General features: G+C 34.5%; 1 protein-coding gene across 2 annotated transcripts in view; it reads left to right on the forward strand.

Annotated features, from left to right (window-relative positions):
- The window catches only part of DPYD (dihydropyrimidine dehydrogenase), a 783,111-nt gene that overhangs the window by 247,634 nt on the left and 521,627 nt on the right, over positions 1-13,850 (forward strand). For both annotated transcript variants that reach the window (XR_014842857.1, NM_214044.3), the window contains 2 exon segments: positions 422-503; positions 7,942-8,029. Coding sequence is in view for 1 of the 2 variants with exons in the window: in NM_214044.3 (NP_999209.2) it covers positions 422-503; positions 7,942-8,029 (170 nt within the window). In the remaining variant the exon portion in view is untranslated.

A 13,850-nucleotide genomic window follows, 5' to 3' on the forward strand; every position in this document is an offset into this window, starting at 1 on the left:
TAGAATATATGTGTATGGATATACGTGTATGTTTATGATATGTGTATTAAACATTATATACTTTCAGATATTTTCTGTTTTATAAAAGATTTTGTTTTCTTAAGAATTTATAGAATCGTTAGTAAATACATCAACTAAATACTGTGATGAAATTAAAAGTATTAGAATTGCTTTTGACCAGTTGTTTTGTTTTTCATTGTTTGTATTTATTTACTTTCACAGCAGTTTCTACTGTTTCTGTTGTAACCCATGCCGTATTTTGTCATGTATAGAAAAATGTGGATGTCCTTGCTCTCACACTTATGTGATATGAAAAAACCCTTAGGAGAGATATTTATTCCTTTAATACCGATCAACAAAGATACGTTGCATTTTTTTAAATCCTGGCTTTTCCACAAATGCTTCTTATTTTTTTTTTCAGTACTTCTGAAATCCCTCAGTTCCGGCTGCCATATGATGTAGTGAATTTTGAGATTGAGCTTATGAAGGACCTTGGTGTAAAGGTGAGTGAAAAACTTAGCACTTACATGTGTATTGCTCCAAAAGAAAGGAATAAGCTCTCCACTAAAGATTAACAGCAAAATGTCACATACTTTAGGAAAGAACAATTAAAAGCTACACCAGGCAGAAGCAGAAAGATGCTGTTCCTTGCTTAGGGCATTTGTCTGTCTACTGTCTGAATGCCACTAGCCTGGAAAAGGGCAATCGATAGTTCTCATCTGGCACGCCTGCATGTGATTAATTGTCTGTAAGAAACAAATTCCTAAATTGCTTTAGGGGTTCAGTGCAGCTAATAGAAGGATTTGGTTTTTTTAATCCCACTTTTTTTTCATGTGTGTTGTGTACACTCTGAAACATTTGTATTTCACAATTTGGAACATAATTTCTTACAGAGGCTTATTTTATTTACTATATGCATAATATCAGTAGTGTTAATGTGATAATCCCTTCCCAATATAAATAGAAAATCAGCAAGGTAGAAAGCAACAGCTTTGCATTTTTAACTGTTTTGTGAAATAAATATTGTGTTCTTTTAAAGATGGTAAAGAAATCAATACATTTTAATTTTGGAATATACCTTTAGATGTTCCTATTCTTTTGAATTATTTAAGAGTAGCATACTTTGGCCCTTCACTTGAGCATATTGCTACTTATTTCCAAAATTTTATCTTTATAATGCATATAAACTAATAGATTAATAAAGTGCTAAGATGTACATAATACATTTTGTAAGCATATACAGAAAATATTTTGAAAAGTGATTAATAGACTATAGCTCTTGCACTTAGAAATAAAAACATAATTAATAAAAAGGGAAACACAAAAAACATTTCATGCTTTTACATTTATAATTTCATTTTGTTTGACAGTGGTTGGGTGATGAAACATTTACACCCAAGTAAACAAGTCTTATGGTGACTACATAGTACAGTTATGCATAAACTTTATGAAAACTTAGCATTCAAAAATAGTGTGGCGGAGTTCCCTTGTGGTGCAGCAGGTCAAGTATCTGGCATTGTCACTGCAGCGGCCATGGCCACTGCTATGGTGAAGCTTCCATCACTGGCCCAGGAATTTCTGTATGTTGTGGATGTGGCAAAAAAAAAAAAAAAAAAAAAAAAAATCAAATACTGTTCAAAATAGATTTAAGGGTGACAATTTGCTTTATAAAAATATATTCTGAATACTTTTTTAAAATGTCTTTAATTCTAAATACAAGTTTTTACCCAGGTTTCATTAAATAAAGGATTGAGACTTTAAACTAATATGTTGTGATACTTCCAGTTGAAGATGAATCAGAAATTAATTTGAGACACTTCTAAATTTATATTATAAATAATTGCACTCAATTTGTACAGTACCAGATATGCTGCATAAATCAGGGCACACTCATTACTCATTTGTAAAAAATTTTATTAGAGTATAGTTGATTTACAGTGTTGTGCCAATTTCTGCTGTATAGCAAAGTGACCCAGTTGTAAATATATATATTCTTTTTCTCATGTTATCTTCCATTAAGGTCTATCTCAAGAGACTGGACATAGTTCCCAGTGCTATACAGTAGGACCTCATTACTTATCCATTCTAAATGTAATAGCTTGCATCTGCTAACCCCAAACTCTCAGTCCATCCCATTCTCCTCTCCTCCTTGGCAACCACAAGTCTTTTTTCTGCCTGTGAGTCTATTTCTGTTTTTTAGATTAGTTTGTTTGTTCCCTTTTTTTGATTCCACATATGAGTCATATCATATGGTATTTGTCTTTCTCTTTCTGAATTACTTCAGTTAGTATGATAGCATTATTTCATTCTTTTTTATGGCTGAGTAGTATTCCATTGTATATACGTACCATATCTTCTTAATCTGTTCATCTGTCAATGGATATTTAGATTACTTCCATGTCTTGTTGTGAATAGTACTGCTATGAACAACCACTAGGGAAAATAGTAAGGAGGTTCCTCAGAAAACTGAAAATAGAGATACCATGTGATCCAGCAATCTTATTCCTGGATATATATTGGGACAAAACTATAATTCAAAAAGATACATGCACCCCTATGTTCTTGACTTTTTTCTTTGTAAGTCTAGATAGTGATTTCTCTAGTGAATGTATTCATTGAAAGAACCAGGTCTCAGAGATTTTGTTTCCTTAGTCCCTAATTGCTGACTCTATCTTTATTCTTTGCCCCTGCTATCCTTGTACTTATTTGCTATTCTTCCTTAACCTCTTGAGTTGTGTACTTATTTAATTTTCATTTTTCTAGGTTGAATAATTAAACTATTTATTTATTTATTGCCTTTTTGTCTTTTTAGGGCCGCACCCACGGCATATAGAGGTTCCCAGTCTAAGGGTCCAATTGGAGCTGTAGCCACCGGCCTACACCACAGCCACAGCCACACCAGATCCAAACTGCACCTGTGACCTACACCACAGCTCACGGCAACGCCAGATCCTTAATACACTGAGCGAGGCCAGGGATTGAACCCACGTCCTCATGGATGCTAGTCAGGTTCATTAACTGCTGAGTCATGACTGGAACTGCTAAACCATTTAAAATTACTAATTTCTTTCTGAATACACCCTCATCAGCATCCATATGTTTTTATTGGTATTTCTTTTTTTGTTGTTATTCTTGAGTAATTTTAGTTTGATTTTTCCCTTTTTAAGATTTTTTTTTTTTTTTTGGTCTTTCTAGGGCCACACCCGCAGCATATGGAGGTCCCCAGGCTAGGGGTCAAATCGGAGGTGTAGCCGCCAGCCTACACCAGAGCCACAGCAACGTAGGATCCAAGTTGCATCTGCGACCTATACCACAGCTCACAGCAACACAGGATACTTAACCCACTGAGCAAGCCCAGGGATGGAACCTGCTTCCTCATGGATGCTAGTCGGGTTCGTTAACTACTGAGCCACGAGGGGAACTCCCCTTTTTAGAGCTTTTTAATAAAGTATTTTTATTTGCCTTTGTTTTCTTACAATTTAATTCAAATTTTTATTTTTTTTACTTAACAGCAGGAGATGAAAATTTTAATTTATCAAGTATCTCAACTGATTTCACATCAAAGGATTATTTCTAGTGTAGTGAAATTATTATTTGGAATAAATAGTCTCTAAGTTATTATATTTTAACAAGCTCTTGATTTTGGAGTGAAATTTTTGATATAAACTACTGCAAATTATTTTTAACCCTAGATGGACTTTAACATAGTCTTCAATGATGTTTGTGTCAGAAAATGTTACTTATCTTTTAAAGTACCTTTTGTTTGTTTTGCAATTCAGAGTTTAGCTAGATATAAATATTCTCATTTCAAGTCTTTATATTTCTAATAACTTCATTTTTTAAAGCTAAAAATAATTTTGCATAAAGATTTTATTTTTTCTAAATATGTTTAAAATATACTTATTTCCATTTCTTAATATTTTGGTAGAATTCTAATTTAACTAAACTGAATTTGTAATCTCTAGGCATTTCTGTCCCTTCATAATTTGAGTAAAAATATCTAATAGAAACTCTCTCTTGATATATTCTCTGTATCATCTTTTCCTTATGGTTATCTGAAGCAAGCATTTCCGTGATTATAGGATATTATGGAAAACTAATAGAAAGTCATTTTTATCTCCACTGGAAGGAGAGAAACATGTGCATTCATAGCCAACAAATAATTTTGTGTCTAAGAAAGCTAAATATTATTTAAAATTTTTATCTTATTTTTTATATTAGAGATTCTGAAAATGGTCTATTTTAACCAATTTTCCATCAGAAAATATGAAGAGCATGTACATTGCTATCTGTATTTTTTAAATAATGGAATTATTATGTAGTTCATTTGAAAAAGAAATTCCACAGCCCCCCAATTTGTGAACTTTTATCCTACATCAAAGATATTATTATATCTATGAAGACATATTACAGATGTATAAAGGAAGCTTTTAGTCAAGTCCCAAAGTAAATGTTACATGGAACTTCGCCTCCAAGTTTCTTCTATTTAATCCTTCCCTTGATAACTTTTACCCTGCACTTGGTGGGGAGTGAATTTTATTCTGAATTTAGCTAGGAAGTTTGAGTACCTAGGCATATATTGCTAAAGCCATTAGAGCAATATATAGTAAATGCTATAATCCCTATCTAAGAAAATCATGATAGAAAAATATTGCATGTTTCCTGCAGCTCAATATCAAAAAAACAAACAACCCAATCAAAAAATGGGCTGAAGATCTAAATAGACATTTCTCCAAAGAAGAAATACAGATGGCAAAAAACACATGAAAAGATGCTCAGTACTGCTAATTATTAGATAAATGCAAATCAAAACTACATATATCTGGAGAAAACGATAACTCAAAAAGATACAGGCACCCCAGTGTTCATAGCAGAACTATTTACAATAGCCAAGACATGGAAGCAACCTAGATGTCCACTAACAGAGGAGGTGATACAGAAGATGTGGTACATATATAAAGTGGAATATTGCTCAGCCATAAAGAAGGATGAAATAATGCCATTTGCAGTAACATGGATGGACCTAGAAACTATCGCACTAAGTGAAGTTAGACAGTGAAAGACAAACATCATATGATATTATTTATAGGTGGAATGTAAAAAAAAAAAAAGGGTACAAATAAACTTATTCACAGAACAGAAACAGACTCACAGACTTAGAAAATCTTACGGTCACCAAATGGAAAAGGTGGGGTGAGGGAATGGACTGGGAGTTGGAGGTTGGTGTATGCAACTGAGATACATGGAATGAATGGCCAACAGGGACCTGCTGTATAGCTAAGGGAACTCTACCCAGTATTCTTTTATAATATATGTGGGAAAAATCTGAATGAGAATGGATATGTGTATATGTATGATTGAATCACTATGTTGTACAGCAGAAATTATCACAACCTTGTAAATCAACTATACTTCAATAAAACTTTAAAAAGTCTTACATGTATAAAAATATGGGGGAAAGAAAAAAATGCCTATAATGTAATTTTTCTATTATTATATATATTTAACAAATAATATTGGGAATTTGTAGTATATCAGACACAAGAATGTTTTTGATGTCTATAGTTATCATATACTACTAGTTTTAGTTAAGTTTTGTACATCTTGGTAGAAAATTTAACTTTTTTGTCAAATAATCTTTCTTCTTGTTCTTTCTGAGAGTGGGTAATTGGTTTGATGGCAAATGTTTGGAGATTTGAGGATTTTAGAAAAGGAAAAATTAACTAATTCCCCAGCACAGACAGGGAAGAGTTCTTGTACTTGTCACTCCACTGATTACTGTAATTATTGCTCTCTTCTCATTTGTAACATGGAGCTACTTACTGCACCGCAATGGTTATTCTCCCCCTTTCCCACGATGTCTGTCCACAGGATTGTAAAGTCTTGCTTGTTAAGGTCCCAGTATATTAACATCAGAAGTCAAGCCACTTTGTATTTCTAGGTTTTGATACACAAAAGTATAGTTCAATTTTTTTTTTCTTCCTCAGTTGCACACTATTGCCTGCTAGGCTGGAAACACTGTAGAAATGCAATGTCTGTGCATCTTTCCTGTATGTTACACTCCTCGAGGGTGGAAAGATTGGGATACTTTCATCTCTGTTTGACAAATCACACACTGCCACCTCTAAACACCACCCCCTTCCACACACGCACATATACTTACACACATAAACAAACCCCACCTCAGGAAACATGGGAGATTTCTCTTGAATCTTTTTACTGAATCAATGAATAAACCAAACCTCAAGTCAAGTATTATGAGTCATCACTTTCCACCGATGAGCCCATTGGCAAGGCATTCCACTGCTCGCCTTTGGAAATTGCTTTCTTATTCATTGTGGCCTTACTGATCTGCTGTAGCAATAATACCCTATCTGTCACAAAAACTGCAATCACGGCTTCTCTTTGGCCAATCCTGAGGTAGTTTATAATCATTCCCCAGGAGTCATGTGTTCTCAGCAGGGCCAGACTGAGGAATGAAACAGAATGTAACATGGACACCTTTCTCCCCCATCTCATCCACTCCAGGCTATGGTTTTGTGTTTGATACACTCTTTTGACCAGGGTTTCAGAGGTTTTCTAGCTTTCCCAATTATTATAGCTATAATAGCTCTTACTTCGGAGATCAGAGACCTAGTGTGGGGATTACTTCTACTGTAAATCAAGTTTGATTATTCACTTGGAGATTTGGCGAGAACCACTAACTGGGTCTGTGATCACCTTGGGCCCACTGTGGACAGACTCCATCCAGGCTCTACTTTTCACCTTATTCCTCCTGTAGGTACCCACTCTTCAGACGTCAATGTCAATGAAGAACCTGTGTCCAATGTTCTTGACATATGTGATTATTGTCTTTGTCCAGTGTACAGTCACTTGGTAAATGACCATAGGTCCCTTTAGAGAAGGAATGGAGGAATCATTACAATATTTACTTGCCAGGATATTTCAGGGTCTTTCTTCCTAGGGATCTGACAACCTCTTCAGTCAGCAGGTTCAAGATCTGAAAATTGGCTCATGTTTGGGAATTGAGCAAAGTATTTTGACTTGTAAATAGGAGTGTCTACCCTGTGATCCCTCACTTTATTCATCTTCCCTGGACAGCGTCCTCTATTAAAACCTTATCCCTTTTTTTAAAAAAAAGGCTTTATTGACAGGGAACTATGTTCAATATCTTTCTATAATGGAAAATAATATATACATATGTAACTGAATTACATATGTAACTGTATTACTTTTTTGTCCCCTAGAAATTAACACAATGCTGTAAATCAACTATACTTCAGTTAAAAAAAAAAAAAAGCTTTATTAAAATCCCTCTACCTCTCTTTGTTTTCAGTATGACCTCAGTCAAAATGAGTCTGTCCAGTTCTTGTAGGCGTGTTCTGATTGCCCTCTGTTTTGTATTTATTTATGTACATCTGCACAGATCTTAACTGTAAATTGAAGCAAAAACTGTCTTGTTTATAATTTCATTGTTTAAAATGCTCCACATAATATCTTGAATAAATTAATTAAGCTATTAAAGTTTACTGAATTGATTTTAAATACGCTAGCTTTTGGTACTTAATTAAAAGGCAAAATGCATTCAGCCCTTAAGAAAAACATGTTAATCTTTGACTTACATACTACTTTGTATATGTAAGGCCTGTGTACTTAAAGACAGTCGTTGTGTGTGTGTGTGTGTGTGTGTGTGTGTGTGTGTGTGTGTGTATTGAGGGTGTTTTTTTTTTCTTTTTTCTTTTTTTTTTTTGGCCATCCCTAAAACATGCCATGAATGTTTGGGCCATGGATATTGAACCTGAGCCATAGTAGTGACAACTCTGAATCCTTAACCCATTGTACCACTAGGGAATGCCAAGTTTTTGTTATTTTTGATGTTAGAGATTAAAGTTCTAATTAATCAAATGCCAACATTTAGTTACTCAAATGTTTTCCTTACAGATAATTTGTGGTAAAAGCCTTTCAGAGAATGAAATTACTCTCAACACTTTAAAAGAAGAAGGGTATAAAGCTGCTTTCATTGGTATAGGTGAGTAGCTATTTTATACATGTTTTTCTTTAAAATATTTTTTGACTTCCTGACAATGTCCAGAAAAATAATTGTTTCCAGACTTTTTTTTTTTGGTAGAAGTTGTATCTGTTCAGGGAAGAACAGACAAAAATGAACGGGCAAAGAAAATTTTCTATTTTTTAACAAATTGGACTGTCTCGCCTCATTATGAATTGACTTTGACAAGACAGTCTATATCTTCCCATTCTCTGACCATACTCTCATCACCATTGAACATCTAAGAAGCAAAGTGCTTTCTAGTCATGCCACAGAAGCTTAGGATTTGGGCTGAGGAATATCTAGATGCTGTAGCTTTCTCTTTGTGTGCAAACAAATTGGTTAAACTGATATGAAGGGATAGAATTGGCTCATTTCCTTTTTCTGTTCTTTTTTTTTCAATATTTGCTAAAGACTTTTCATACTGGGCTGAATTTTAAAGATAATTATGTATAGTTCTAAATGTCACAGGGACCGTGTATAGCTTCTAAGGTAATTAATGCGTCCTGTGATTCCATATTTTGCCCAATATCACACAGAGATTGAGTTTCCAAACATTTTTCCCTTAAGGTATACTGGAAGACCGGATAGAAGAAACAGTTAATTTAACTTAGTCGTTGTCTCAAAAACATTGATTCTCTTAGATGGTCATACTATGAGCGGTTGCGACATATGAACCGAACAAGTCCTCCATCCTCATGTCTTTGAGTTTGTCTGTCTCCCCGTTAGTTCTCACCCTTTGAAGATGAGTATTTAATAAACCTGACAGAGGTTACAACTGTTTCGTCTCTTCCGGTGTTCTGGATGACACTGGATGACATTTTGGGGGGGCTTTCTTTTTTTCATAGTTTTCTAGAGTAAAATCATCCAGAATGCTTGTTAGCCTACTAAATTTTTCTTATCAGTACTGAATATGTTCTCTTACTAAATAATTGGTACCAAGTCCAAGACCATCTCTGTCACTCCCTTTATTTAGATGAAAAATTTTGAAGAAGAAAATAGATTTTCACATCTTCTACCTTTTAAATGTCTGTGTTGAACCTCCTTTCTTTCAGAAACTCGAGTGCCATTGTCATCCATATTTTCCCATATTATTCTAAGTATAATGACCATGTGGAGATAATAGGAGGGAAAAAATATCTAGGGGCATTTTATCTAGGTTCCATTTTTAACAGCACTGCTCCTGACTTTGGTTTTATTTTTGAACATTATATTTGTATTGAGAATTTTACATGAAAATAGGGCAAGTATCTTTCAAGTATATTCTACTTTACCAGCAATGTTGGATCAGTCAGTTTCTGTTACTCGCAACAAATGCCTTATGTTTGGTCAACAGGCACATGAAAAAATGTTCAACATGGCTAATTATTAGAGAAATGCAAATCGAAACTACAATGAAGTGTTGCCTCACTCTGGTCAGAATGGCCACCATTAATAAGTCTATAAATAATAAATGCTAGAGAGGTGTGGGGAAAAGAGAACCCTCCTTCACTGTTGGTGAGAATGTAAATTGATGCAGCCACTGTGCAAAATAGTATGGAGGTTCCTCAAAAAATAAAAATAGAGTTAGCATATTATCTTGCAGTCCCACTTCTTGGCATATATCTGGAATAAACTAAATTCAAAGAGATGCGTGCACCCCAGTATTCAGAGCAGCACTATTTACAATAGCTAAGACTTAGAAGCAACCTAAGTATCCATCGACAGATGAATATATAAGGATGTATATCTATATCCTTATCTATCATTATATATGTAATGAAATATTACTCATCCATCAAAAGGAATGAAATACTGCCGTTTGCATTAACATGGATGGACCTAGAGATTATTGTACTGAGTGAAGTAAGCCAGATAGAGAGAGAAATATCATGTGACATCACTTATTTGTATCTCTTCTAAAAAAAAAAAAAGAGATACAAATGAACTTATATATAAAACAGAAGTAGACTCACAGACATAGAAGACAAATTTATGGTTACCAAAGGAGGAAGGGGGAGGAGGGGTAAATTAGGAAGTTGGGATTAACATATACGCACTATTATTTATAAAATAGATAACTAATAAGGACCTACTGTAGAGCACAGGGAACAATACTCAATATTTTGTAATAACCTATAAGGGAAATAAACTTAAAAAGACTAGATGGATAGATAGATTGTAGATAGTTAAATCACTGTACTGTATACCTGTAACTAATACAACATTGTAAATCAACTATATTTAAATAAAAACAATAAGAAGAATAAGTGTCAATAATAAATGAAAAATTTAGTCAGGCATTTGGTCTAAAACACTGGAAATGTTTTCAAATAGCTATTTGAAATTCATCATTGTGGTTTCCTACATATATAAAGGATATGTTTTCCATTAATGGAGTCATATGGGCTAAAGCAATTTTATGTATCTCTGTGAAGTTTTTCTACAAAGAATCCCTATACTGAAGCGATAGGGGCCAAATAAATAACTAATGCATTGAAATCCCTCCAAATTAATTGCACAAGAAGGAAACTATAACAAAAATTTGGAGGCATTGAGTGTTTTATCACTCTGAGTGGTTTTATCCATAGAAGTATCTTCCATCTACAAGAATCAATAATGTTTCAGCGCTGTATTTTATTTTATTCTATTGAGTCCCCTTACATATATTATTTGATATTGCTACATCCGTTCACAATACTCCATTTGACTCTGCAGTGAGGTGTGAATACAGCATTTAAAATGTGGAGTCCTTTCACATTTATTTTGCTGTGCATTTTCATGCTGAGAAGTGAATCTTTTGACATTTTGGTGTAGTGATGTGTAGAATGCAGTTATGTTCTATTTCAGTATTTTGTATGAAATGTATACAAGAAAGTTTCATCTTGTCAAAAAAAAAAAAAAAAGGCTTCTGTCTGAAGAAGACAAGTAGCCTTATCCTCCAGGAGATATTTATTTGACACTCTTGATTGCCGAGTTGGGAATTTATGACCTTTTTATTGCCATATAACTGCCTGTTACTTCGACAGCCTCACATCCTTGCATGCTATTGTTCATTAACCATGCTTCTATGTTGTAATTAAACCTCACTCACTTTGTTTATCTACCTTTCCCCACTCATTATAGAGGGGTAAATGTTGGATTAGGAATTCTGCATTATTTAAGTTATATGTTTGGCCACTTTAAGAAGGGAAAATAATAGAGGATTAAGCAAGATATGCATTTAGTTCTGTCTCATTTTAATGCTATGAACCATCTTCAACACCTGACTTCCATCTTTGGTTCTTAGGTGGCCAGTTTTTCCACATTCCTGCTAACAAAAATTGGAATTAGGAAAGGGAGCCCCTTTACTTTTAAGTCTATGACTCAGAAATTGCCTATATGATTCTATTTTTATCTTACTGTCTACATCCTGGTCGCATAAACACCTGGTAGCAGGGGACACTGGGAAATAGAGCCTTTAGCTGGATGGACATCATACTCCTTTAAATTTCTATTCTGGTAGAGAAAGGAGATGATAGATACAATGGGGATGACAGATATAGAGAGGGAAAAAATAAAGGTCTCCGCCATATATGTGCATCATCATTTGTATTCGATACATAGAATCCTTACTGAGAGAAATTGGTGGAACAGTTAACAACAAAGACACTCTGAGAACTTAGTGTTTCTATGTTGGTTACAGAGGTCACTTAATGATAATGGGGTATTTTCTCTTCTGTAGTTGGGAATCCCATATTGCAGATCTTCTATTTGTGCCATGTCAGTATGTCTAAAGAAAAATAATACTTTGTTTATTAGTTAGATATGACCTTTTCAGGATAGCTTAATAAATCCATTGCATTAACTGTAGTGCGTTCTCATGTTTCCTGATTTTTAATATTGTGTGTGATATTGCTGGTGAAAAGTTGCTCACTTTTAGGTTTTTCCCTAACTAATTCTAATAGACTCCATTAAGGAAATTATCTCACGGTGTGGGCATCACTGTGAGACTGAAAAAGTATATCTCCTTACCCATGAGAGGTTTAGTTTCTTCTAAGTGGAATAAAGGTAAGTGAAATAAAGCTCTGCGCCTTATTCAAACTGAATTGAGTTGTCTTTGAAATAACTGGTGTTTTTTAAAAGACTTTAAAATTTTGGGGTTTTTGTTGAAATAAAACCATCAGCAGAGTGTGTTACCGTCAATGTTCAGAAATAGAGTTAGAGCATCCACTGTACAAGGTTTTTTCAGAGTATTGGATGGCTCGTTTTGGTTGTGTCGAAGTCAATATAATGGATTACAACCATTATCTGTTTTTATTATTAAAAATTAGCACAAAAGAATTGAAAATATTAAAGTGTGTTGCACATTATTAGGGCAAATGTAATTTCATGAAAAATGTTTTTTTCCATTATTATGTGTATTTGTTTTTGGTGTGTGTGCTTGCACATGCATACTGCATTATATGGAAAATGTGTTTTAAAGACGTGGTGTAATAGTCACTGCTATACATTGTAAAAGACCCTCCATACTAATTGCCTTTTTCCCATAGTGTGTCCAGCACTTCTCAGTAAGTAGCTACTGAGTGAATTCAATAAGTATTGAGTGACTGCCATGTTCCAGGCACTGTGTTAAAAATAAAACATATAAAGACATCTGAATTCAGTTTTTAGTTTGATTTTAATCTGAGTCATGAAAATCCTAGTAGATTCAAACAGAATAATCATATCATTACAGTTTATGGAGTGATGTGGTGGAGTGGGCTGGGCATAAGTACAATATAGTTTTTTTTGGGGTTTTTTTTGTTTTTTTTTTTTTTTTGGTCTTTTTGTCTTTTTAGGGCCACACCCCTGTCATATGGATGTTCCCAGGCTTAGGGTTGAATCAGAGCTGTGGTGCCTGCCTATACCACAGCCACAGCAATGCAGATGTGCTGAGCCACGTCTGTGACCTACACCACAGCTCACAGCAATGCTGGATCCTTAATCCACTGAGTGGGGCCAGGGATCAAACCAGCATCCTCATGGATACTAGTTGGGTTCGTTACCCAGTGAACCACGAAAGGGACTCCTGTTTTTAATTTTTTTTTATTTTTTATTTATTTTTTTTAGGTTCTTTGGGTGATTATATTCTATAGCCAATTTAAGCACCACTGTTCTCAATGACTGAAGAGTTGAACCCTTAGTCTTTACTTCAAGGAACCTACTTCCCTTCCCTTTTATGATTGTCCATTTCGTGCTAATTTACGTCTTGTATTCGCACAGAACTTGGCAGTGATGAAAAGGCTAAACTAACATGTAAGGGAAAGAACTTCCTTTAAGACACCCTCAGAAAAATGGTAATACCTTATATATTCTTTTGACAGGTACTTTTTTCTGAATTTTTGTTTTGAATATTTGGGAAAGAGAAAGAATTATGGGGTAAATAGCAGTAAAATCCATGATTGCAGTCGCAGTATTTACACAGGGAGCAGAGATTGTAGGGATGATTACAGAGCTGAATAGTTTGTCTCACCACCGGCTGCTTTACTTGTATGGGCTCCATCGATTTCTCTTGAATTCTCTTCCCACCATCGCTATTCCCCTTTCTCCATAGCAGTAGCCTACACTCGTAAGCTAAGTTAGCTTCCCGACTGGTCTCCTTGGCTGCTGTTCGCCACACAACAGAAATGGTGATCTTGCTAAAACTAGATCCCATCATGTCATTCCCTCATTTAAGCACCTCCCCCAAAGCTCCGTATTTCCTTCAGTAAACAGGAAAAACCCCTTAAAATAAGACTTTCAAAGCTTTTCATGATTTACTTGCAATTTACGTTTTTAGTCACCTACCCATTAAATGCACACA

The sequence above is a fragment of the Sus scrofa genome, chromosome 4, assembly GCF_054392235.1.
Source record: "Sus scrofa isolate SSC_HxYL_T2T_F1_AM1 chromosome 4, Sscrofa_HxYL_maternal_Yorkshire_Landrace_v2.0, whole genome shotgun sequence".
Taxonomy (NCBI): Eukaryota; Metazoa; Chordata; class Mammalia; order Artiodactyla; family Suidae; genus Sus; species Sus scrofa.